General features: G+C 39.6%; 3 protein-coding genes across 10 annotated transcripts in view; 2 read left to right on the forward strand and 1 right to left on the reverse strand.

Moving 5' to 3' along the window:
• The window catches only part of LOC127624998 (zinc finger protein 501-like), a 91,059-nt gene extending 87,936 nt beyond the window's left edge, over window positions 1-3,123 (forward strand). For both annotated transcript variants that reach the window (XM_052100023.1, XM_052100024.1), the window contains exon 2: window positions 24-3,123. In XM_052100023.1, the coding sequence (XP_051955983.1) occupies window positions 29-1,528 (1,500 nt within the window). In that variant the 5' untranslated portion in view covers window positions 24-28 and the 3' untranslated portion in view covers window positions 1,529-3,123. The remainder of the gene's footprint in view (window positions 1-23) is intronic.
• Window positions 1-27,211, reverse strand: part of LOC127624957 (zinc finger protein 501-like) — a 256,003-nt gene that overhangs the window by 184,789 nt on the left and 44,003 nt on the right. The window lies entirely within an intron of this gene.
• The window catches only part of LOC127624949 (zinc finger protein 271-like), a 120,913-nt gene that overhangs the window by 8,819 nt on the left and 84,883 nt on the right, over window positions 1-27,211 (forward strand). The window contains exon 2 of the mRNA XM_052099903.1: window positions 5,983-6,457. Within this exon, the coding sequence (XP_051955863.1) occupies window positions 5,983-6,457 (475 nt within the window). The remainder of the gene's footprint in view (window positions 1-5,982; window positions 6,458-27,211) is intronic.

The following is a 27,211-nucleotide window of genomic DNA, read 5'->3' on the forward strand; positions in this document are numbered from 1 at the left end:
TCAACTTATTGTGTTTATTGTAGAGCTGATGGAAGTGAGAGAAGAACGCGAAAAGCTGAAGGAACTGGAGGAGGAACAGCATGATTTCATAAATAGAGAAAAATCTTTAAGTGGCTCAAAGACAGAAAATAATTTCTCACCTAAAAAGCCTCAAAGAACAGCCAAGAAATCTTTCACCTGCTCTCAGTGTGGAAATTGTTTCACATGTAAAAGCAATCTTAATATACACATGAGAGTTCATACTGGAGAGAGACCTTACATGTGCCATCAGTGTGGGAAAAGTTTTGTATATGCAACCAATCTCAGGAATCATCTCTTTTGTCACTCTGGAGAAAAGTTATTTGAATGTGATCAGTGTGATAAAACATTTGTTCTGGCACAGTACCTAAAACAACATCTGAAAACTCACACAAATGAGAAGCCTTACAAGTGTTCATTTTGTGGAAAGAATTTTGCACACCTGTCCTATTTGAAGCATCACCAGAAAATACATACCAGTGTGGTGGCTCATGTGTGTTTTGAATGTGAAAAGACCTTTACTACAGCCCGCAGCTTGAAACTGCATCAAAGAATTCATACTGGAGAGAAACCATACAAGTGCTCACACTGTGAAAAGAGTTTCACTCAGTCACATCACCTGAAATCACACAAGATATTACATACTGGAGAGGAACCTTACAAGTGCTCACACTGTGGAAAGAGTTTCACTCGGTCACATTACCTGAAATCACACGAGAGAACTCATACTGAAGAGAAACTTTACAAGTGCTCACACTGTGAAAAGAGTTTCATTCAGTCAGTAAACCTGAAAAGACATGAGAGAATTCATACCAGAGAAAAACCTTACAAATGCTCACACTGTGGAAAGAGTTTCACTCAGTTAATAAACCTGAAAAAACACGAGATAATTCATACCAGAGAAAAACCTTACAAATGCTCACACTGTGAAAAGAAATTCACTCGGTCACAAGCCTTGACAACACATGAGAGAATTCATACTGGTGAAAAACCTTACAAGTGCTCACACTGTGGAAAGAGTTTCACTCAGTCAGTAAACCTGGAAATACACAAGAGAATTCATACTGGAGAGAAACCATACAAGTGCTCACACTGTGGAAAGAGTTTCACTCGGTCAGAACACCTGAAAACACATGAGAGAATTCATACTGGAGAGAAACTTTACAAGTGCTCACACTGTGGAAAGAGTTTCACTCGGTCACAAGACCTGAAAACACATGAGAGAATTCATACTGGAGAGAAACCATACAAGTGCTCACACTGTGAAAAGAGTTTCACTCAGTCAGTAAACCTTAAAAGACATGAGAAAATTCATACAGGAGAGAAACCTTACAAGTGCTCACACTGTGGAAAGAGATTCACTCGTCCAAAAGACCTGGAAAGGCACGAAGGAATTCATAGAGGAGAGAAACCTTACAAGTGCTCACACTGTGGAAAGAGTTTCACTCTGTCACAAAACCTGAAAAGACACGAGAGAATTCATACTGGAGAGAAACCTCTCAGGGCCTGAAATTCATATCTGAAAATCGGGAAGGAATTCCCCCCTTAAGGCCTCGATATAATTCCTACGAAATGAAAGAATTTATTTCAATTTGAAAAATGGTATGTCTCAATAATACAAAATTGCATGAACATCACATATTTACAAATATTTTGGCTAATAAATTAACATAGCAACAAAACTAATGCACTGACATAGAGGTGGCTGCATTTCTCCAGATTTGTAATGAGGAGCTTAAAAAGTTTGAGCCCGACTGATATGGGATTTTTGAGACCGATACCAATTTTAGAGGGGGGAAAATTCACCAATTACAGGTATGGTGGCCGGTATAGTTAATTTTTGAGCTGGAATGAAACAGAACTTTTCTATGTGGATTGTGCACCGATTTTGCACTGATATGACTATGCAAAGGTACTTAGAAGGCTGCTTTCTTAAACAAATATTTTATCAAAGAATATTTGACATTATTATTATACATTGTCAACAAATTCTAGAAATTGAAGAAAAATAAAATAAATACCTAAATAAACATCAGTACTGACTGTTTAAGTCAATTGCTGACCATTTAAATATTCTTTTTCCAGTGAGAAATACATGAACTGGGTTTGAATGTTATTTTAGACTAATGAAATTAAATCTCAGAACTTTATTTTTGTACCCCCATTGTCACCTCACATACCTCAGTTTGGGAAACACTGTAGTAGAGGAATATAGCTGATAAAATGTGTCTGATCAGAAGGTAAAAGTTATTTCCACATTCTGGTGGTTGGGAGCAGAGGTATTCAAGCCTTAATATACTTTTTAATATGAGTTAAAAAGTAATGGAGACCTGTCGAAAGTTACATTTTTAAACTTTGAAGGGTTGCTAAAAATATGACTTCATGTGCTCTCTAGACTCACTTAATGACATCAATAAACTCATGTTTTGGTTGACAGGCTTCAGGCCTTTCGACATATACTTGATGATGGTGTTGGCATTTACACACATTTATGAGAGAGAGAGAAAACATACTTTTAAGCAGCTCTTATAGTATATTTCTCTATTTTATAGTATATTTTTATATCAAAGTACTTATATGAGGTTACTGGACTTTGTGTGACCCAGGGGAGAGCATATGAGGTTACAAAGTGTTGATGCTGAAAAAACCACAAAGAGCACCCAGCTGTAACAAAATAATGATGCTATTGACCTTGATAAACACAGCTGAAGATAAAGAGTAAAAACAACCAGTGACCTTATTATGCTCAGACTGTCATGTTTGATTTACCACTTTAATTAAAAAGATAGACTAAAGCCAGGTTTCTACCTTTAAAAAAAGATATCAAAAGGCTTTGTGAGATAATGGTGGCGAACAGTATCCATTGGTTACAAAAATAATGATGAGGCTTAGACATGGGGTAATGCCAGATTACAAACTGTATAAAAGAGGAGGTTTTGGACCAAGAGAGTCCGATCTCAGCTGACATCTCTGGTTTGTTGGTTTGCTGAATAAACTTTCAACTTTGACATCTGGAACCCATGACTCTGAGAGATTTCTTGCAAAGAGGGAAAGAATCTTCAAAAATGTTCCAGACTTTTAAATACCGGTATTACATTTTATAAATGCAAGGACTGGAATTGTTTGGTTGAAGGGGGTACCAAACAGCGAACCCTGAACAATACAGTTTGGTGAATACATGTTTACATGCTGACAAGTGTTCTGGCTTCATGAAGACTTGGGTTTTTGATGCCAGAAGATTGACTTTATTATCAGAGATAATACAGCCAAGTCAGTCTTCAGAGTAACTGAAGCGTTTGGGTTCAAATATGCCTATATACACATAATCCACCAAGGCGTGACCAAAACACTCAAATTAATCAATTGTTCTGTGTCTCCAGTTGTTTTTTAAGAAGTGAACAAGAGACTCTGTTTACCATTTGTGAACAATTTACCACATTCTGTATTGGGGGGGCCTCAAACACACTTAGTAAGAGGCATGCTTGACCAGAAGAAATAATTGTAGAACAAAATGGCTATATATTTACATTGATTCATTTATATTTAACTTGATAAAAATATTCCACACAAGGTATGAAAGTAGGTGGTTAGCTAGTTTGCTATAAGCTTGTTGCAACTGAGAGCAAAAAATGGACTTGATGTATTTTCCAGCATTGTGTCTCACCAATTAGGTAACAGCATAGCATGAAATCAACACTCAACAGACACAATCCACCACCGCACCATTGTCTGCTGAGCTGCAAAAAGATGCTCTGATGTTTACCTTTCAATCTGCTACATTACTGACTGCACTGACAAACTATAGCTGGCTAACACAGCCAACAGATGTGATAAACATGGGTGACATGGTTGTCAGGGACAGGATTAACTTTATATTAGTTATATAAAATGATGGGGTCATTGTTTATTTACTTTCCAGTGTGTATTTCCCAAACTAGTTAGCAATTTACCGAGAAGACACAGGTGAACTCCACACCACTTATCTCCACCCTGTCTACACAGCCACCATCAACTCCGAGTCAGCTCTGTAAACAATGGAGTCGGAGCATGCTCTGCTGGACAAACTACGTTATGACACCAATTCTTAAGCATTGTTTTCTGCATTATATGTTCTAAAAACAATTCATATCTGCGCATATCTGTAAACATATATGCCGATTCCAATATATCGTTAATTATATAGATAATATCGGCCAACCGATATATATCTGTCAGGCACTACATAAAACATAACACTTTTATTAAGTATGTTGAAAGTGGGCTCACACTGATTCAATCACAATGGAGATTCATTTGTTTATAGAATACTTGAGATGTAATGAACTGTCAAATGTGATTGAAATAAACAAGAAATTATGCACCCTTTTCTGAAGTGTTATCTTAATTTGTGTTAACATCTTGCTGACTCAAATGTATTTGTGGAGAAGATGTGGACACCCCGGCGGAGCAGGTTCGGATTGAGGCGTGTAATTGTGCCACCATAAGGAATTAAAGAGCATTGGGAATTGGGCATGTCAAATTGGGGAGAAAAGTGGGAAAATTGTATATTGAATCATCATATTTGTTTTATTTTTAAATAACTGCTATAAGTCTATTTTGCTGTAAAAATAAAGGTATATGAAATGTTACTCCTGCCACTTTAAGAGTTAGTTTCCTTCGGGATGTTCAACTCCTCTCTCAGTCCACTTTTCAACTATTTCGACGCATCAACACTCCAGTCCAGCAGGAGGCGGAAATTCACCAGAAGTTGCAGAAAACACAAGAAGAAGAAGAAGACCTGAGATCCACAACACCGTTTGAGCGTTAAAATCGGTACGTGTTTTGTGTGTTTTACATTGACAGATTTAGATTTTTCTGTGCATGTTGTTTTTATCTCTTTGGTGTTTTAATGACTTTAAAAGAAGCTCATTATCGTCTGATGTAGTTTGTTTTGTTACTGGTCACATGCAAGAGGTGAGAAAAACAACAAAACAGTTGAGAACAGTAGATTATTTACACTTTCTGTCTGTCTGTGGCTAAACTCAAGCACTTTAAATTAAGATTCTCGTGTTGGCAGATATACATTTTCATTTTGATATGAATTGAATCTGCCCGTTTGATCCTATTATTAAATAAAGTCCGCTGGAAATGTCAGAGCTTTTTGCTCTTTAATGTGTTTTAATAACAGCATCATTCTTTCCTAACAGTGAGGAGCAATCTCACTGTAACAATAACCCGAAACTGTCATTTAAACATACTTGTGTTAAAGATTCATACCTGAAAAATTGTGTCTAATTAACTCATATATCAAATGATATAAAAAAAAAACGAATTTTTGAACATTTATATTTTTAGAAGCCCTATTATGTTTTTTGGGAGTTTATCTTTCCTTTAATGTGTAATATAGTTCTTTTGTGCATGTAAAATGTCCATAAAGTTACAAAAGGGAGTTATTCTCTCCCACAGACAACACTACTCAAGAACTACAAGAAACGGGCCCGATTGGGGCTTTCTGTTGGCATTCCAATTCACTCCATTCATTGTTGAGTGGGATTCAGGTCTGGTCTTTGTGCAGGCCAGACAATTTCTTCCACCTTAGACACAATAAACCATTTCTTTATGGACTTTGCTTTGTGCACAGGGGCATTTTCATTCTGAAATAGAAAAGGGCTCTCCCAAAATGTTGCCATAAAGTTGGAAGCATCGAATGCCCTAGAATGCCATTGGTTGGAGTAGATTTGTGATTTATCTTCACTGGTATTAGCAGAGGTACCAAACTCTATAATTAGAAGGGGTTGTCCTTTTTGGCCATATAGTGTATGTATACATATATATATATATATATATAATGAAACCAAACACACATTTATATTTATACCATCTCAGAAGAAGTTAGTTTGTTTAACAGAGCTGTATAATCATATAATAATGTTTTAGAGTTTGATGAATGTCAGTCCATTATAATGATGATGTTTTTGTGTTCAGATGTTCATCATGAGAGAGCAGGTGGATGTGATTCATGCTGGAGAACAGCAGATGCTGCAGACACCAGTGAAGATTGAAGTGAAGCAGGAGATAAAAGAAGAAAACACAACAGAGGAACAACAGAGCGATGAAGAACGGCAGATGCTACAGATACCAGTGAAGATTGAAGTAAAGCAGGTGGAGATAAAAGAAGAAAATACAACAGAGGAACAACAGAGCGATGAAGATGATGAAGAACGGCAGATGCTGCAGACACCAGTGAAGATAGAAGTGAAGCAGGTGGAGATAAAAGAAGAAAATACAACAGAGGAACAACAGAGTGATGAAGATGATGGTGAACAGCAGATGCTGCAGACACCAGTGAAGATGTGTTCAGTGAAGCTGCTGGACTGCAGGAACCTGATGAAGATGAGAGGAGAAACCACAGCAGAGGAACAACAGAGTGATGAAGATGATGTTGATTTTATTCCTGCAGGTATGTTTCTGGGATGTCAGTTGTGATGTAAGTTTCAGTCACCATTTACTTCAATTGTTTAAAAAAATGTTTTGTTAAAGTGAATGGTGACATTCAGTCTGTATGTTTATTGTAAAGGGTTTAAACAATGTTTTCCATGCTTGTTCAATGAACCATAAACAATTAATGAACATGCATCTGTGTAACAGTCATTAAGACACTAACAGCTTACAGACGGTAGACACTTAAGGTCACAGTTATAAAAACTTAGGGCACAAAAGAGACCTTTCTACTGACTCTGAAATATAGCAAAAGAAAGATTCCATGGGCCCCTGCTTATCTGTGTGAACTTAGGCATGCTGCATGGAGGCATGAGGACTGCGGATGTGGCCAAGGCAATAAATTGCAATGTCCGTACTGGGAGACGCCTAAGACAGCACTACAGGGAGACAGGAACCAGTTACAGTAGGAACACAATCCCTCCATCAGTGCTCAGACTGTCCGCAATAGGTTGAGAGAGGCTGGACTGAGGGCTTGTAGGCCTGTTTTAAGGCAGTTCCCAACCAGACGCCACCGGTAACAACGTCACCTATGGGCACAAACCCACCTTCGCTGGGCCAGACGGGGCTGGCAAAAAGTGCTCTTCACTGACGAGTCGCCGTTTTGTCTCACCAGGGGTGATGTCAGACTCGTCGAAGGAATGAGCGTTACACCAAGGCCTGTACTCTGGAGTATTTGTGATGGAGGTGGAGGGTCCGTCATGGTCTAGAGCGGTGTGTCACAGCATCCTCAGACTGAGCGTGATGACATTGCAGGCAATCTCACTGCTGTGTGTCACAAGGAAGACATCCTCCTCCCTCATAATGTACTCTTCCTGCAGGCTCATCCTGACATGACCCTCCAGCATGACAGTATCACCAGCCATACTGCTCGTTCTGTGCATGATTTCCTGCAAGACAGGAGTGTCAGTGTTCTGCAATGGCCAGCGAAGAGCCTGGATTTCAATCCCATTGAGCACGTCTGGATTGGAGGGTGAGGACTAGGACCATTCCCCCCAGAAATGTCCTGGAACTTGCAGGTGTTTGGTGGAAGAGTGGGGTAACACCTTACAGCAAGAACTGGCAAATCTGGTGCAGTCCATGAGGAGGAGATGCACTGCACTACTTAATTCAGCTGGTGGCCACACCAGATACTGACTGTTACATTTGACATTTTGACCCCCCAAATACATTTGTTCAGGGACACATTCCATTACTGTTAGTCACATGTCTGTGAAAGTTAGTTGTTGAATCTTTTTATGTTCATACAAATATTTACACGTAAAATTTCCTAAAAATAAAAGCAGTTGAAAGTGAGAGGACGTTTCTTATTTTGCTGAGTTTAGAATCACTTAATTACATAATCTTAACTTTTACTTTTTACTTTCTGATTGTTTACTTGAATACTCGATACTGTCAAAGATCAAGCAGAGTTTTTCTTAATTGTTTTATTTTTTCTGTTGCTAGTAAATTCTTTCTTTGTTCTTTATTACTGATTGTTTACTTGAATTATTAGGCTACTTGAGAACTTAAACGAAGTTTACTTAACAAAATAGTTAGTGTTAGTTTCCATTGCGTTTCATGGAGTTTGCGCTTCCACCGGCTAAAATACTCTGAAATTAGTTGTATCTACTCCGCATCTATTGTCGCATCTCTGACAGTAATGGTATCCATCCATCCATCTTCAACCGCTTATCCGAAGTCGGATTGTGGGGGCAGCTGCTCCAGCAAGGGGCCCCAAACTTCCCTATCCCGAGCCACATTAACCAGCTCTGACTGGGGGACCCCGAGGCGTTCCCAGGCCAGTGTGGAGATGTAATCTCTCCACCTAGTCCTGGGTCTTCCCCGAGGCCTTCTCCCAGCTGGACGTGCCTGAAACACCTCCCTAGGGAGGCGGCCAGGGGGCATCCTTACCAGATGCCCAAACCACCTCAACTGACTCCTTTTGACGCAAAGGAGCAGCGGCTCTACTCTGAGCTCCTCACGGATGACTGAGCTCCTCACCCTGTCTCTAAGGGAGAAGCCCGCCACTCTTCTGAGGAAGCCCAATTCGGCCGCTTGTACTCGCGACCTAGTTCTTTCGGTCATGACCCAACCTTCATGACCATAGGTGAGGGTAGGAACAAAAATTGACCGGTAGATCGAGAGCTTTGCCTTTTGGCTCGGCTCTCTTTTTGTGACAACGGTGCGATAGAGTGAGTGCAATACCGCCCCTGCTGCCCCGATTCTCCGGCCAATCTCCCGCTCCATTGTCCCCTCACTCGTGAACAAGACCCCGAGGTACTTGAACTCCTTCACTTGGGGCAAAACCTCATTCCCTACCTGGAGTACGCACTCCAGTTAGGGAGTAATGGTATTTAAAATATTATTATCTGTATAGTTAATTTTTTCAAGCTAACTAATAGCGATTGTGCACGGAGGGTCGACAGTCGGTTAACCATTTGACATGACACTATACGAATACCAAAATATTTGTTTATTCTACACATGCGTCTGCACATTCTGCATTTGAATTCAGATGTTTACATACACCTTAGCCAAATACATTTAAACTCACAATTCCTGACATTTAATCATAGACGATAGTCTTAGGTCAGTTAGGATCACTACTTTATTTTAAGAATGTGAAATGTCAGAATAATAGTGGAAAGAATGATAGTTTCTTTCATCACATTCCCAGTGGGTCAGAAGTTTACATACATTTTGTTAGTATTTGGTAGCATTGCCTTTAAATTGCTTAACTTGGTCAAATTATTTGGATAGCCTTCCACAAGCTTCTTACAATAAGTTACTGGAATATTGTCCCATTCCTCCAGACAGAACTGGTGTAACTGAGTCTGGTTTGTAGGCCTCTTTGCAACTTTGAAGTACGCCGAGGGTCGTTGTCCATTTGGAAGACCAAGCTTTACATTTTGGCTGATCTCTTGAGGTATTGCTATTTTGTGAAGTGCACCAGTCCCTCCTGCAGCAAGGTGTTCTTCTTCTTGCAAGCCTCACCCTTTTTTCTCCAAGCATAACGATGGTCATTATGGCCAAATAGTTACATTTTTGTTTCATCAGACCAGAGGACATTTGTCAAAAAAGTAAGCTCTTTTTCCACACATGCACTTGCAAACTGTAGTCTGGCTTTTTTATGGTGGTTTTGGAGCAGTTGCTGCTGCTTTGCTGAGCAGCCTTTCAGGTTATGTCAATACAGGACTAATTTTACTGTGGAAATAGATACCTGTGTACCTGTTTCCTCCAGCATCTTTACAAGGACCTTTGCTGTTGTTCTGGGATTGATTTGCACATTTCGCACCAAACTACATTCATCTCCTTCCTGAACAGTATGATGGCTGTGTGGTCCCATGGTGTTTTTACTTTTGCATACTATCTGTTTGTACAGATGAACAAGTGGTACCTTCGGCATTTGGAAATTGCTCCCAAGTAATAACCAGACTTGTGGGGGTCCACAATTTGTTTCTGAGGTCTTGGCTGTTTTTTTATTTTCCCATGATGTCTAGCAATGAGGCAACGAGTTTAAAGGTAGGCCTTGAAATACATCCACAGGTACATCTCCAAATCAGTAGATGACCTATCAGAAGCTAATTGTCTTAAGGCTTGACATCATTTTCTGGAATTTTCCAAGCTTCTTAAAGGCACAGTTAACTTGGTGTATGTTAATTCTGACCCACTGGAATTGTGATCTAGACAATTAAAAGGGCAATAATCTGTCTGTAAACAATTGTTGGAAAAATTACTTGTCATGCACAAAGTAGATGTCCTAATGACTTACCAAAACTATAGTTTGCTAATAGTAAATATGTAAAGTGGTTACATTTTTTTTTTAATTACTTCAAACTAAGTGTAAGTACTTTTGTAGGTACTTGAAACACTCCAGTTCCAGCAGGTAGTGGAAATTGACCAGAAGTTGTTTTGCAAACCACCAGAAAACACAAGAAGAGCTAAAGTTTGATCTCTCAGTTTGGTATGCTTTCAATGTTTTTACATTATTTGTGACATTTGTATTTATTTGTAAGTATATTTTTTATGTCCCGGTTTCAGCCTGGTAGGCTCACTGATTGTTTTCATGCAATTTCTTGCTGTCGTCTCTTCTATTGTTTTCAGAGAATGGAAGCAATTATTTTGCATTGCACATTGATTTGATGATATTTTCATTCTTGTCTTTTAGTAAATCAGCTAAAATGTATCTGTTACCATGGCAATGACATCATGTGCTTGGCATGCACGCTCTTTGTTGTTCTGTCAGTCAGTGCTAGAAGAAATGGACCAATAAGAATGAGTTTTCAACAATGAGCTGAAAGAAGCAGATACATTTCTTCGTGTAACACGTGAAAGCAAGGTGTTTTACTTCCACTGTTAATTTTCCTTTGCCCAAGAACACTGAGGTAAATCAGACAATGTCACGTTCAGACAGCTACTGCCCTTTTTATGCAGTACAAGCACTTAAATGTTGAAATGTCTGGGGTTGTGTTTTGAATTTTAGGTTCCAATGTTGTGAATTTTGTGTTAAAATGTGTACCTGACTTTATTTATTTCATAATTACTTATGCAATATGACATCATATGGATAGAATAGGCTACACAGAGTTTGTACTTATAAAAAAAAAGCTAAAAATGTGGTTAAATCGTGAAAAACCAAATCTAAAATAAAATATATATTTTCACAAACTACATAGCTTATATATTTGATTGCAGGAGTTTGCTACAAGTTTGGCACATTTTGGGCAGTTTCTCCCATTCTTCTTTGCAGGACCTCTCAAGCTCCATCAGTTTGGATGGGGAGCGTCGGTGCACAGAAATAAAACATTTCCTAAATTAAACATGTAACTATCTAGGGTCTTTACGGGATTTGATGATGAATTCAGTGAGGTGCTAACCTACAAATGTTTTGTACCCCAGATATTTTTTTCCCCAGTGAGAAATACATGAACTGTGTTTGAATGTTTATTTAGACTGATGAAATTAAAAGAACGGTAAATCTTAGAACTTTATGATCGTACCCCCATTGTCACCTCACATACCCCAAGGGGTATGCGCACCCCATTTTGGGAAACACTGTAGTAGAGGAATATAGCTGATGAAATTTTTCTGATCAGAAGGTAAAAATTATTTCCACATTCTGCTGGTTGGGAGCAGAGGCATTCAAGCCTTAATATACTTTTTTAATACAAGTTAAAAAGTCATTGAGATCTATTGAAAGTTGCAAGTGTTGCTCAAAATATGACTCTTCATGTGCTCCCTAGACATTTGCTATTAGAGAACATATTGGCATATTGTGTTCCCTTCAATTTTATTCCTAAATTTTCTGTAGTTGGTTTTAAAAAAAATCTTAAATTTAGCTTTATAAAACCTTAAGGAACCCTGTATAAATATAAGCCTTTTGCACGGAAAAAAAATCACAAATATATACTAGACATTTGTCGTGTTCTGCAATTAAATTGGGGTTAAACAATTTTTTTTATTTAAATGTGTCCCTCTTGAATTGATTTTTGTCAACTTATTGTGTTTATTGTAGAGCTGATGGAATTAAGAGAAGAACGTGAAGAGCTGAAGGAAGTGGAGTGTGTGGCTGCTCATATGTGCTTTGAATGTGGGAAGAGCTTTATTACTGCCGGCAACTTGAAAAAGCACCAAATAATTCATACTGGAGAAAAACCTTACAAGTGCTCACACTGTGAAAAGAGTTTCACTCGGTCAGAAACCCTGAAAACACACGAGAGAATTCATACAGGAGAGAAACCTTACAAGTGCTCACACTGTGAAAAGAGTTTCACTTGGTCAGAAAGCCTGAAAACTCACGAGAGAATTCATACAGGAGAGAAACCATACAAGTGCTCACACTGTGAAAAGAGTTTCACTCGGTCAGAAAGCCTGAAAACACACAAGAGAATTCACACAGGAGAGAAACCATACAAGTGCTCACACTGTGAAAAGAGTTTCACTTGGCCACAAAACCTGATAACACACAAGAGAATTCATACTGGACAAAAACCTTACAAGTGCTCACACTGTGAAAAGAGTTTCACTTGGCCACAAAACCTGAAAACACACGAGAGAATTCATACTGGAGAAAAACCATACAAGTGCTCACACTGTGAAAAGAGTTTCACTCAGTCAGAAAACCTGAAAAAACACGAGAGATTTCATACTGGAGAGAAACCATACAAGTGCTCACCCTGTGAAAAGAGTTTCACTCGGTCACAAGACCTGATAAAACATGAGAGATTTCATAAAAGAGAAAAAACTTACAAGTGCTCACACTGTGGAAAGAGTTTCACTCAGTCACAAGACCTGAAAGCACACATGAGAATTCATACAGGAGAGAAACCTTACAAGTGCTCACACTGTGGAAAGAGTTTCACTCTGTCAGGAAACCTGAAAAAACATGAGAGAATTCATACTGGAGAGAAACCATACAAGTGCTCACACTGTGACAAGAGTTTCACTCAGTCAGGAAACCTGAAAAAACACGAGAGAATTCATACTGGAGAGAAACCATACAAGTCCTCACACTGTGGAAAGAGTTTCACTCGGTCACAAGACCTGAAAATACATGAGAGATTTCATAAAAGAGAAAATTCTTACAAGTGCTCACACTGTGGAAAGAGTTTCACCCTGTCAGGAAACCTGAAACAACACGAGAGAATTCATACAGGAGAGAAACCTTACAAGTGCTCACAGTGTGGAAAGAGTTTCAATCAGTCACAAAACCTGAAAGCACACAAGAGAATTCACAAGACCTGAAAACACATGAGAGACACCATACCACTCAGGGCCTGAAATTCATTTATGAAAATGTTGAGAGAATTCCCCCTTTAAGGCCTTGATATACTTCCTATGAAATGAAAGCGTGAACGTGTGTGACATCATATCTAGTTACCTTGCACCCCCACTTGGCTGAGGAACGGGGTAAATTGCATACCCAAAATAAAAGGTTTACTGCTAATGAGTTCCTTTGACTACAAATATAATCAAGTATCTTTAGAAAGATCACACTTGAGACTTTACTATGAAATCATTAAACTACTTTAAAAAAAATACTTTATCTGTTACTAACACGGAGATAAAGAAGATATCTAAGAAGAAATTATAAAGTGTTATAAAGTATGATTTTTATTTTTATAACACTTTATAATTTCACACTTATTATGAAATGAATACACAATGCTGTGGGATAGACACAACACAATAACTACTATAACAAAAAAGGTTTGGACTTCCTGCTTTGTTTTTGTATTGTACAGTGCATCCGGAAAGCACTTCACATTTTGTTTATGTTACAGCCTTGTTCCAAAATTGATTAATTTCATAATTTTCCTAAACATTATACAAACAATAGCTCATAATGACAATGTGAAAAGTTTGTTTGAAATCTTTGCAAATTTATAAAAAATAAAAAACGAAAAAAATCAAATGTACGTAAGTATTCACAGCCTTTGCTCAATAGTTTGTTGAAGCACCTTTGGCACCAATTACAGCCTTTTTGTGTATGATGCTACAAGCTTGGCACACCTATTTTTGGGCAGTTTCTCCCATTCTTCTTTGCAGGACCTCTCGAGCTCCATCAGGTTGGATGGGGAGTGTCGGTGCACAGCCATTTTCAGATCTCTCCAGAGATGTTCAATCGGGTTCAAGTCTAGGCTCTGGCTGGGTCACTCAAGGACATACACAGATTTGTCCCATAGCCACTCGTTATCTTGGCTGTGTGCTTAGGGTCGTTGTCCTGTTTGAAGATGAACCTTTGCCCCAGTCTGAGGTCCAGGGCACTCTGGAGCAGGTTTTCATCAAGGATGTCTCTGTACATTGCTGCATTCATCTTTCCCTCAATCCTGACTAGTCTCCCAGTTCCTGCTGTTGAAAAACATCCCCGTAGCATGATGCTGTCACTACCATGTTTCACTGTATGGATGGTATTGGCCAGGTGATGAGTGGTGCCTGGTTTCCTCCAGACATGACGCTTGCCATTCAGGCCAAAGACAAACAATATTTGTTTCATCAGACCAGAAAATTTTGTTTCTCATGGTCTGAGAGTCCTTCAGGTGTCTTTTGGTACACTCTAGAAGGGCTGACATGTGCCTTTTACTGAGGAGTGGCTTCCGTCTGGCCATTCTACCATACAGGCCTGATTGGTGGAGTGCTGCAGAGATGGATGTTCTTCTGGAAGATTCTCCTCTCTCCACAGAGAAATGCTGGAGCTCTGTCAGAGCATTACACCAAGGCCTGTACTCTGGAGTGGGATAGATTTCTAGGTGGAGGGTTTGTCATGGTCTGGGGCTGTGTGTCACAGAATCGTCGGACTGGGCTTGTTGTCATAGCAGGCAATCTCAACGCTGTGCATTGCAGGGTAGATATCCTCCCTCATGTGGTACCCTTTCTGCTGGCTCATCCTGACATGACCCTCCAGCATAACAATATGTTCATGATACTGCTCTGATACTGCTCGTTCTGTGCATGATATCCTGCAAGACAGTAGCTTCAATGTTCTGCCATGGCCAGCGAGGAGCCCGGATCTCAATCCATTGAGCAAGCCTGGGACCTGTTGGATCGGAGAGTGAGGGCTAGAGCCATTCCCCACAGATATGCCTGGTAACTTGCAAGTGCCTTAGTGGAAGAGTGGGGTAACATCTCATAGCAATAACTGGCAAATCTGGTGGAGGAGATGCACTGCAGTACTTATTACAGCTGGTGGCCACACCAGATACTAACTGTTACTTTTGATATTCACCCCTCCCCTCTTTTGTTCAGGGACATATTAATTAATTTACATTTATGCATTTGGCAGACGCTTTTATCCAAAAGCAACACTCCACATTATGAACCAATGGAATGTAAACTTCTACAGAGGATCATGTGTATAAATTCAGTTACTATTTTGTCTTGTGGAATGAATGGGAATATCTGATATGTCAAATGTCTTCAAGGCAGTGCTAAATAAAAACAACATGCAATTTATATGATCCATAATTTTTTTAGGGCATTTTCAGACCTTTAGCTCATTTGGTTTGTAACTAATGTAATAGCAATTTTCAGAGGTTAATAAAAACAGCATCAAAAGTGTAAGAAAACTTTCAGGAGGCAAATTGTAATAAAGAGAAAAGGTTTATTCTACTGAGGATTCTTTTCACAAACCGCAGCTACCCAGTTTAGAAACAGAATGCCTGTTAGACTCAACAAAACATAGATGTTTTATACAGTTCTCCGACATTGTAACCCCTCCCACCCAGTTTCTAGATATCCCATATCTTTAAACTGGTTTGGGATGGTTTCTACCCCCCCAGGGCAGGTCAAACTGTTCTTTGTCCCTGAGAAGCCAAAAAGGCCTTCATTTACGACCTAAATTACCTCCTGCTTCTCTCAGGAGGGGGCATGGGACTTCATTTTATTATTAAACAACCCCCTGTATTCTCCTGAAAAGGTCACTTCTCGGGCTCTAGGTGTCTATCTTCCTGGCCCATCTGGTTTTATTACGTTTGTTCTTTCCTGTCCTGCTTCAACTGCTGGACGCCCTCACAGAAACACATGATTAAATGAAATTAACAGTTTGGGAACAAATAAATATAATAATACTGAATTTTTCCGTAACAGTTTCCTCCTCTTTATCATTTCACTTGATAAACTATATATATAAAAATTCAGCCTTGTTTTCCTAATTTTAGTCAAACCCATTGTACTGTTAAATCTTAAGAATAGAATCAATTCAAGTCTTTACATCACAGTTATACCCTTCATGTCTGATTTTCGTATAGCTGATCATTTTACTTGGACTTTATTGAAAAATTTAGAAGGAAAAAAACTTATCCGTAAGACGGATAGGCCCTTAATTTCTTAGCAAGCAAATGATTCAACAACCCTAAAAAAAATTAAAGAAAAATAAATAAATAAAAAGAAACAGTCAATAAAAACAGTAAATCAATAGTATCAAAATGTAAACAATCAAACAAAGTTTAGAAAATCCCTTTCATGTTCCTCAGAAAGGCAAAGAGAGTGTTTATCACATCTCTGTGTATATGTCATCGCTGTCATAATTATCACACTGCTCTTCACCAGTTGCTGGGTACCTGGTCAGTTTCATTCAAGTCCAGGGCACAGTAATACCTGCCTTGGTCCGCACGTGTCGCATGTTTCAATTTTACTCTCATCCCGTATCTGTTGTTACTCATTTCATCTTCAGCTTGCACCAGAAATCTTTCATCGTATTCCGTCTTGTGGTGATAAGCGTATGCTTTTACGTCAGTCCACTTACATGGGCTTTCGCAGAAATAGAAATGTGCGTGTTCTTCAGTATGTCCATTGCACCCGAGACAGTTCTTTTGGAATGGGTTGCACTTAAAAATCACACTTGATCCTTCCTCTATCGTGATGATGCTTCCATGCAGTCCTCTCACCGGCTCCACTTCCGTGAATGTGTCTCTTTTATCACGTTGTCTGATGATGCTGTTCAGCACAGATGTGTCAGTCCGGTTGGTGTGGTTTTTTGCGGGCCACACTTTCAAGCCCTCAGTGGATCACAAATTTATCAAACAAATAGTCACTGATATCAAGGTTAAAATGGATGTAGTCTTACAAAGTTCACACATTCCTGACAGTCTGGATAGATGCCATGGCTTTGAATGATCCATCTTGTACAATACTGCAACTGTGTTGTGCCAGAGAATACCTTTTTGAAACGCTCAGAGTCTTGTCAGTCTTTGTTGATATACAGTAGGGCTGTCAAAATTGCTCAAAAATGACATTCGAATATTCCCTCTAAAAAAAACACATATATTATTAATTAAAAAAACACATAATATCACACCTGCGGGACAGGCACAGTATGGCAAAAACAATTGCCTGAGTTACACCAGGAACACACAATCCCTCCATCAGTGCTCAGACTGTCCGCAATAGTCTGAGAGAGGCTGGACTGAGGGCTTGTAGGCCTGTTGTAAGGCAGGTCCTGACCAGACATCACTGTCAACAACGTTGCTTCTGGGCACAAACTCACTTTCGCTGGACCAGACAGGACTGGCAAAAAGTGCTCTTCATTGACGAGTCATGGTTTTGTCTCACCAGGGGTGATGGTCAGACTCACGTTTATCGCCAAAGGAATGAAGGTTCTACAGAGACCTCTACTGTGGAGCAGGATCAATTTAGAGGTGGAGGTTCCATCATGGTCTTGAGTGGTGTGTCACAGCATCATTCGACTGAGCTTGTAGGCAATCTCAATGCTGTGTGTTACAGGGAAAATATCCTCCTCCCTCATGGGGAATCCTACCAGCAGGCTCATCCTGACATGTCCCTCCAGCATGACAATGCCACCAGCCATACTGCTCGTTCTGTGCATGATTTCCTGCAAGACAGGAGTGTCCGTGTTCAGCCATGGCCAGAAAAAGCCTGGACCTCAATCACATTGAGCACGTCTGGGACCTGGTGGATCTGAGGGTGATGTTTAGGACCATTACCCCCAGAAATGTCCTGGAACTTGCAAGTGCCTTGGTGGAAGAGTGGGGTAACACCTTACAGCAAGAACTGGCAAATCTGGTGCAGTCCATGAGGAGGAGATGCACTGCAGTACTTCATGCAGCTGGTGGCCACACCAGATACTGACTGTATTTTATGTTCATACAAATATTTACATGTTAAGTTTCCTGAAAATAAAAGCAGTTGAAAGTGAGAGGACATTTCTTTTTTGCTGAGTTTAGAATCACAAACTTTTACTTTTTCAATTTCTGAGGGTTTATTAAATACTCGATACTGTTAAAGCACAGTTTTTCTTAATTTTGACTTTTGTTCTATTATTTTTATTTGTTCTGTTGCTTGTAATTTCTTTCTTCTTTATTACTGATTGTTTACTTGAATTATTAGGCTACTTGAGAACAATGTTTACTTAACAAAATAGTTGATATTCGTTTCCGTTGCATTTCGTGGAGATTGCGCTTCCACCAGCTAAAATACTCTGAAATTAGTTGTATCTACTCTGCATCTATTATCGCATCTCTGACAGTAATGGTATTTAAAATATTCTCTTCTCTAGAGTTTATTTTTTCAAGCCAACTAATAGCGATGTTCACGGATAGTCGACATTTGGTTAACCGTTTGACAACACTATAAAGGAATACCAAAACATTTTGTTTTTCTACACATGCCTCTGCACTGTTTTTCAACAGTTGAATTCAGAAGTTTACATACACCTTAGCCAAATACATTTAATCATAGAAAACATTCCCTGTCTTGGGTCAGTTAGTATCACTATTTTATTTTAATATGTGAAATGTCAGAATAATACTAGAGAGAATGATTTATTTCAGCTTTTATTTTTTTGCATCACATTCCCAGTGGGTCAGACATTTACATACACTTTGTTAGTATTTGGTGGGATTGCCATTAGTCGAGTGGTTTTTATTGTCGTTCAGCCATATACAGTTGGTACAGTACACAATGAAATGAGACAACGTTCCTCCACTCTGGACATGTGCAAAAATCTCAGCTGTCCTCACTATCCTCTGCAGGGCTTTGTGGTCCAAAATGGTGCAAGTCCCAAACCAGGCAGTGATGCAGCTGCTCAGGATGCTGTCAATAGTCCCTCAATAGAATGTGGTGAGGATGGGGGGTGGGAGATGTGCTTTTCTCAGCCTTCAAAGAAAGTAGAGACGCTGCTGGGCTTTCTTGGTAACAGAGCTGGTGTTGAGGGACCAGGTGAGGTTCTCCGCCAGGTGAACACCAAGGAATTTGGTGCTCTTGACGATCTCCACAGAGGAGCAGTCGATGTTCAGCGGAGAGCGGTCACTCTTTGCTCTCCTAAAGTCAACAACCATCTCTTTTGTTTTCCACATTCAGAGACAGGTTGTTGGCTCTACACCAGTTCGTTAGCCGCTGCACCTCCTCTCTGTATGTTCTTGCTGATGAGACCCACCACGGTTGTTTCATCGGCGAACTTGATTATGTGGTTCGAGCTGTGCATTGCTGCACAGTCGTGAGTCAGCAGAGTGAAAAGCAGTGGACTGAGCACACAGCCCTGGCAAGCTTCTGTGCTCAGTGTGGTGGTGGTGGTGGTGGAGATGTATTCCCGATCCGGACTGACTGAGGTCTCCCAGTCAGGAAGTCCAGGATCCAGTTGCAGAGGGAGTTGTCCAGGCCCAGCAGGTTCAGCTTTCCAATCAGGTGCTGAGGAATTATTGTGTTGAATGCTGAGCTGAAGTCTATGAACAGCATTCAAATGTATGAGTCGTTTTTATCTAGGTGGGTGAGAGCCAGATGGAGGGTGGTGGTGATGGGTCATCTGTTTAATGGGCTAAATGCCAACGTCTGTTGTGACGTACTTCCGCTGAAATCTCAGCCACCACGAATACTTCCGGTCAGCCTAAGCGTCGACTTGTTTTAGTAGCTGCTTCTAGTTTTTTTACAGTCTATGAGTTGATATGAAGTCATCAAAGTTTAAATACCAGAGAGTGTCTGGTACTACTGCCGAACACTGTTGTGTGCCACAGTGCCAGGCATCCGGAAAGTACAATTCTGTACTTAGTTTTTTTACTTTTCCTGCTGATGAGGAGCTGAGGCGTAAGTGGATCGTCAATATGAAAATGCGTCTCTCCAGGAGGAAAATCGCCTGTTACGCCAACAGATCGAGGGGCTTACACTGAGGCAGCGGTTCGGCATTCATCGTTTTGCTGCCTTGGACAAGGATATCAGGTTCTTTACAAGGTAACTTACGTCTAGACAGGTAGGCTTAGGCTAACGTGTGTGTGTGTGTGTGTGTGAAAGAGAGAGAATTTTTATTTTTTTTTATTTTTTAAGCATCGAGTCAGGAGCACATCCCAGATTTTTTATTTTTTTTACGTCATTACACCGTTTAGAGCATAAGAAACAAATTAAAAAATATATTTTATTCATATTTTATGCTATGTCCTCTGTAGAAAACACCAGGTTGTTTTAAAAATAAAATGACATGAAATTACATGCATAGGTAAAAACAATGTTTTTTTTTTTATTCACCAATCAGGATTTTTTTTAACCAAACTTTGTTTAAAGATAATTCTCAACTATGTTATGAAAGACATAATGGAATTGATTGATATATGATTTTCCATCCCAAAAAAGTGTAAAAATGGAAGTATTGATTGGCAACATTTTCATAATAATATTAAATAATTATTAGGAATGTTGATATGTAACTTATTTCCCTATTTATTGTTCTGTCTCCCAAAATGCCTGATAAACAATGTGCCTTAGTGTTTTCAATTTGCACAAATACATTTAATTAAAGTTATGTGTGTACATTTTGTGTTAATTATGAACCGTTATTAATAGTGTATCTGTATTCCATTTCTTTAGGTTTGCATCATATGATCTACTGATGCGTTTCTGGGGCTTGATTGCGAACTCACTACCATCCATGGTCAGTGTTCGACAAGCACAAAGAGGAGCTCTCACAGAGTCAAATGCTACAACCCATTCCCTGCAGCCCATTGACGAGTTTTTCCTATTTTTGAATTACCTTTACCTCGGGTCTAAGCAACGGGACCTTGCTGACCAGTATGGTATTCATCAGTCCACGGTCAGCAGAATCATTACAACATGGAGCAACTTCCTGTTCACAGTACTCCGCTCAGTGAGGATCTGGATACCTGAAGAGGAGATACAGAGAAAACTGCCTGCAGACTTCAAGGACTACCCCGACACCACAGTCACTCTTGACTGCACTGAGCTGAGGTGTCAATGCCCATCTTCCCCTCTCCTCCAAAGTGAGGTATTTTCCTCCTACAAATCCCACTGCACTCTGAAGGGGCTCATTGGGATCACGCCACATGGGCCAGTGACATTTATGTCTGCGCTGTATGCTGGGTCTATCAGCGACAAACAGATTACCCGTGAATCTGGTCTCCTCAGTCTGCTCAAACCTGGGATGCCGTCATGGTAGGCAGAGGTTTCCTCATTAATGACATTGTGCCCTGCAAGGTTTACAGGCCAGCCTTCCTCTCTGGCAGGCCTCAAATGTCTGCATCTGAGGTTAGGGAGACCCAGGCCATAGCACGTCTAAGGGTGCATGTGGAGCGCTTCATTCGCCGGGTCAAAGAGCACCAGTTTTTCGATTCTGTGATTCCCCTACAGGTTTTTGGGAGCATCAACCAACTGTACACGGTGGCTTGTCTCCTTACAAACTATGAAAATGGGCCACTGGTAAAGGCCTGGGCATAAGCCTGAGATCTGAGGATTTCCAACGAGCAACCACACTGTATATTTATACACTTTCATAAAGGCACTGCATATCAGGCTTTCAGCCAGACGACCTTCAACAAGCCATTGCACATAACATACATAAAAACTATGTATTATATGTGCAGTGCACTGATGAGGGACGTCTGAGTAAAAGCTTGATATGCAGTGCCTTTATGAAAGATTTATGAAAGCTTTGTGATATTAAAAATAATTGTTAGTAATCTGCTTTTGTTTGGTCTCTCATTTTTAATTCCTGTCTCTTACCTTTTAAAATTAAATTTAAGCCGTACAAAACACCAAAATGCTCAGATTTATCAAGTCATTTATTACTTACCCTAAGCATTACATCACAATCAAAACCATTACATCACAATCAAAAGCATTTCACTGTCAAATGTATTTACACTGCAATCAAGTCATTAATTGGCCAAGAAGGCATTGAGGTAGAAATAAAAAAAGAAAGTCAACTTTTTCAGTGAGGCTTCTGGCTTTTCCTCATAGATCTGAAGCACTCAGACCTAACCGTGACCTCTCCTGACTCCTTGTTTGAAACTGTGATTAACATAGAGGTTAGGGTATTGCATTTCAGAATCACTCTGCTAACATTATTAACGTTGCTTCCTCACTGTGCTATCTTTGGCTAGTAAAGAGCCAATGAGCTAGCATGTATCGTTTTTGGTAAACTCAAAACAGAGGCTTGTTAACTTACCTTCGTAGTTGTTTATATAGCTGGACACATACAATTTAAAACCCTTTTTCCTTTTTTGATGTTGGTGTCTTCGATGTGGTCTGGATGATCCGATGTACATCGTTTGCCGTTATACTCGGCAGGTCCTGCAGCGATCGCGTAAAAAACGACATAGCTACAGCGTACGCTACCGTGAAAAGGAAGTACTGAAGCTGGCTTATCTAGGTGGGTGAGAGCAAGATGGAGGGTGGTGGTGATGGGTCATCTGTTTAATTGTTTGGATGATATGTGAACTGCAGTGGGTCTAGTGAGGGGGGAAGCTGGGTCTTAATGTGCCTCATGACAAGCCTCTCGAAGCACTTCATGATGATGGGTGTGAGTGTGACGGGATGATAGTCGTTGAGGCAGGACACTGAAGACATCTTTGGCATGGGGATGATGGTGGTGGAACAACGGCACTGCTCAGAGAGATGTTGAAGATGTCAGTAAGAACATCTGCCATCTGGTCTGCACATCCTCTGAGCACTCTGTCAGGACTCTATGTAGAGTTTTCCTGACATCAGCCGTGGTAAGACAGAGCACTTGGTCGTTGGGAAAAGGGATGGTCTTCCACGGCACCACGTTGTTCTGCACCTCAAACCGAGCGTAGAAGTTGTTCAGCACATCTGGAAGGGAGGCATCATTGTCACAGGCAATTGATGTTGTTCTGTAGTTGGTGATGGCCTGGATGCCCTGCTACATGCGCTGCGTGTCACCACTGTCCTGGAAGTGACTGTGGATTCTCTGGGCGTGTGCACGCTTTGCCTCTCTGATGGCCCAGGACAGTTTGGGCCTTGCTGTTCTTAGGGCCGCTTTGTCACCTGCTCTGAAGGCGGAGTCTCAGGTCCTCAGCAGCGCACGTACCTCCACAGGTACATCTCCAAATCATTAGACCTCCTATCAGAAGCTAATTGTCTAAAAGCTTGACATAATTTTCTGGAATTTTCCAATCTGCTTAAAGGCACATTTAACTTGGTGTGTGTAACTTCTGATCCACTGGAATTGTGAAAAATGACTCATGTCATGCACAAAGTAGATGTCCTAAATGACTTGCCAAAACTATTATTTGCTAATAGAAAATATGTGGAATGGTTGAAACATTTTTTTATTAATTACTTCAACCTAAGTGTATGTAAACTTCAACTGTAGGTACTTTAAACAGTCCTGTCCAGCAGGTGGCTGAAATTCACCAGAAGTTGTTTTGTGAACCACCAGAAAACACAAGAAGAAGAGCTTAAATTTTATGCGATCAGGTTGGTATGCGTTCAATGTGTTTTACATTATTTGTGACATTTGTATTTTATTTGTAAGTATATTTTTTTATGTCCTGGTTTCTGCCTGGTTGGCTCACTGATTGTTTTCATGCAATTTCTTGCTATTGTCTCTGCTATTGTTTGCAGAGAATAGAAGCAATTTTGTTGTTTTGCTGAATGATTTGATGATACGTTCTCATTTTCAGTACATCAGCTGAAAAGTATCTGGTTACCATGGCAATGACATCATGTGCTTGGCATGTTTTACTGTCACAGTTAATGTTCATTTCCTCACGAGCACTGAGGTAAATCAGCAATTTTTATAGAGTACAAGCACTTAAATGTTGTGAATTTTGTGTTAAAATATGTACCTGCCTTGACAAGTCATTTGATAATTACACGTGCAATATGACATCATATGGATAGAATAGGCTACACATAATTTGTTGTTCAAAAAAAGCTAAAAATGTGGTTAAAGCATGAAAACAAAAATCGAAATAAAATATACATTTTCATAAACTACATAGCTTATACAGTTAAGTGCAGAAGTTTGCACTCCCCTTTTGTTTTAGAAGTTTTCACATCCCTTTCAAAATGTATACAAAAATAACAGAAAAAATATTATGCATATATAACTTTTATAGGGCGTTTTCAGACATTTTGCTCATTTGGTTTGTTACAAAACAGGAGCTAAAATTGTCACAATGATACATTTGTATTTTGTTCAGTTCACATTCACAAGGCAACATTTCAAAATGGACCAAAACTGTGTCAATATAAGTAATATGTAAGCAAACTGTCCCCTTATTGGTCAGGATGTTTGTGCACCGGTCTGGGATTTAGCACATCCATTGATATACAGGTAAAAATGTTGTCAACTGTAACACATTTTCATGTGTTGTTTATGTCAAGCTCATGCAAAACATCACCGCATTGCATTGTGCAGAATGCACGTTCCAGACAGAGTAAATACACTTTATCCGACACAGGAATTAAATGCAATTTAAAATTTGTGGCATGGTTATTTTTGTCCATCATTTTTTGCTTTTTCATTACTTCTGCATTGAAAGCAGAGAGAAGCCACGTAATTATTCTATTTTTTTAATCTGTCAAATTTGCTGACGTCGTCCTATCTGTGTTTTGCCGCTATATGAGAGAAGCAATCATACTAAAATTACCTCAGGAATCATAAATCATATCCTAGTTTAAACATGCAACTATCTAGGTTATTTATGTGATTTGATGATGAATTACTGTGAGGTGCTGACCTACAAATGTCTTCTCCAAAGATCCATCAGGTATGTTCATGGATCCGTTGGATCAGATTGCATTCTCACCACAAGCGAATCGCTCTTGCTAAAGTTCGTTTGCAATCGGTCTGAGACCACCTCATTCAGGTGGTCTCAGACCGATTGTTTTGGTGCATATCCGAACGCGATTGCCGTGTTCATATATGCCTAAACAAACCGAACCAAGGGAGAAAATAAAACAGTTGAAAGTGCCCTCATTCTTACACCATTATATGTAAGGGTATTTGACTAAATTAAACTGTCCTTATTGTAAATTATTCGGTAATGGAATTAGTCGTGTTCGACAACCATTATAAATGAGATCAAAATGTAAAATAACTAGATTATTTGTCTGAATAAATTCTCCACCATTAAAATCGTAATGCAACGTATCAACAATTTCTCACAATTTCTACTGTAAGGAATTAGCTTTAATAATTTAATTATGATTAATTAACTTATTGGAGTGATATTATTCTCATGGCTTATTGAAAATAATATCACATGTATTTAGGTACAGCTTTGAAGCTAAATCTTTTAGAAACAGGGATGAGATTATTCATCAAAATATACCACAGTCATTCATCTTTGAATATAGACAACCTTTTTTGCTATTCTAAACATAAATCTTATCTAACACATATATACATGAGACAGGTTGGTGAGAAGAGTGACAGAATGTGAAATAAATGATCAATACAGTGAAAATGAACTTTATGGAGTCTGTTGACAGCCTTGAGAACCATTTACCCTTTAATCTACATCGATTTGCTATCGGATTACCCAAATTATCTAACTAATACACCAGCACTTTGAGCACAATATTGGAGATGTATTTGTGTGTAGTGGTATATCCTGGCGTTCTTTGTGTTGCTTGGTTCTTGGTCGAAAGTTTGTTCCATCGATGTTTTGGACCTCTGTAAGATCGAAGTTATAGGCCCTTTTCACGTGACGTCACGCAACTTCCATTCTGACTCAAAGCAGTGTACAAAAATACATCTAGATGATGTACAGCGACTTGCAGACAAATTTTCACTTACAACACGTTCCAAACTTGACAAAGGATACAAATTCTTCATTGAGCAGTACCTGTTTGCGTATGAAGGTAAGCATTTTGTATTGTCCCGCCCAAATTACGTTAGCGGAGGAGTTAGGATAACGATAGTTGTTAGCTTTCTCTCCTGCAGTGAAAGTCCATATTCTTAATTAATTTACTGTAATACAGACTTGTAAACTCTTGTTGCAATCATGTTTATTACTGATGTTAGCTACAGATTGTGTATTGTTAGATAAAAGTCAGTAATGCATTCATGGTTAATGTTGTCCCACTGTCATGCACCAGCTCACTGCAGACCTGGCACCGGCCTAGGACACATGTAATACGTTAACATTTATTACATTTAATGATGTTGGACTATAATTTTGTAATGACTATGTCAATTAATAATTTATCATCAATATATTACAGGGAATTGCTCCTGAGGCAACAAATGACATGGTAGTGTGTAAACCAGTACCGAAGTCCAAGGATCATGCCCGAACTGGTGTGAAATGTACACTGTACAGAGCATATGGTGGCAAGTCTGAATTAACACCTGTCTATATATTTTCATGTATAACAGAACAATGATTAGTATATTTTCCCTTTAAACTTCCAGTTGATATCTTCTGTAAATTATGAACATCTCTTAATATATAGGGTTTGGGGCAGCTCAAAACATTTTCATGTTTATTAAAATATACATCTCACTTTTTTGTCAGGTCCTCTTCCAGATCCTCACATCCTTGCCAGTGTTGAGAATCTGCAAGACAAACTCCCACAACCAGGCATTTGCAAATTGCCCCACGGGCTTGAGGCCCTTAATTTTGTGGACTCTAAATTTGGCCCGGTGCCATTTGGGTCTTTGCTCTCTTACCAGTGCCCTCCTGAGATAAGCAGAGACATTATTAAAGACCCTGGTGCCCCTGGATTTCCTCAGTTGCCCACTGAAGGTCACAATTTTAAATTTCACATACAATTTGAGCCTAACTACAAGCAACAATGCCACTTAGAGAGCCTTAAAGTGTCAAGGGAGATCTCTGCTGCTATTGAGGCAGAAACACGACTGCAGTCAGAATGCCAGCTGTGGACCCAGGTACGCAAACCACACTTACAGCCAGCAGATTTGGTGAGATATGTCATGTCCGTGGAGAGTCAACTGCAAAATCCTTAGCTGCTCGCATTCTGAGAGGAACTCCTCAGACAGCAGCTATGAAAAGAGGGCTGGACC

This window comes from Xyrauchen texanus, chromosome 31 (genome assembly GCF_025860055.1).
Source record: "Xyrauchen texanus isolate HMW12.3.18 chromosome 31, RBS_HiC_50CHRs, whole genome shotgun sequence".
In the NCBI taxonomy this organism is placed as follows: Eukaryota; Metazoa; Chordata; class Actinopteri; order Cypriniformes; family Catostomidae; genus Xyrauchen; species Xyrauchen texanus.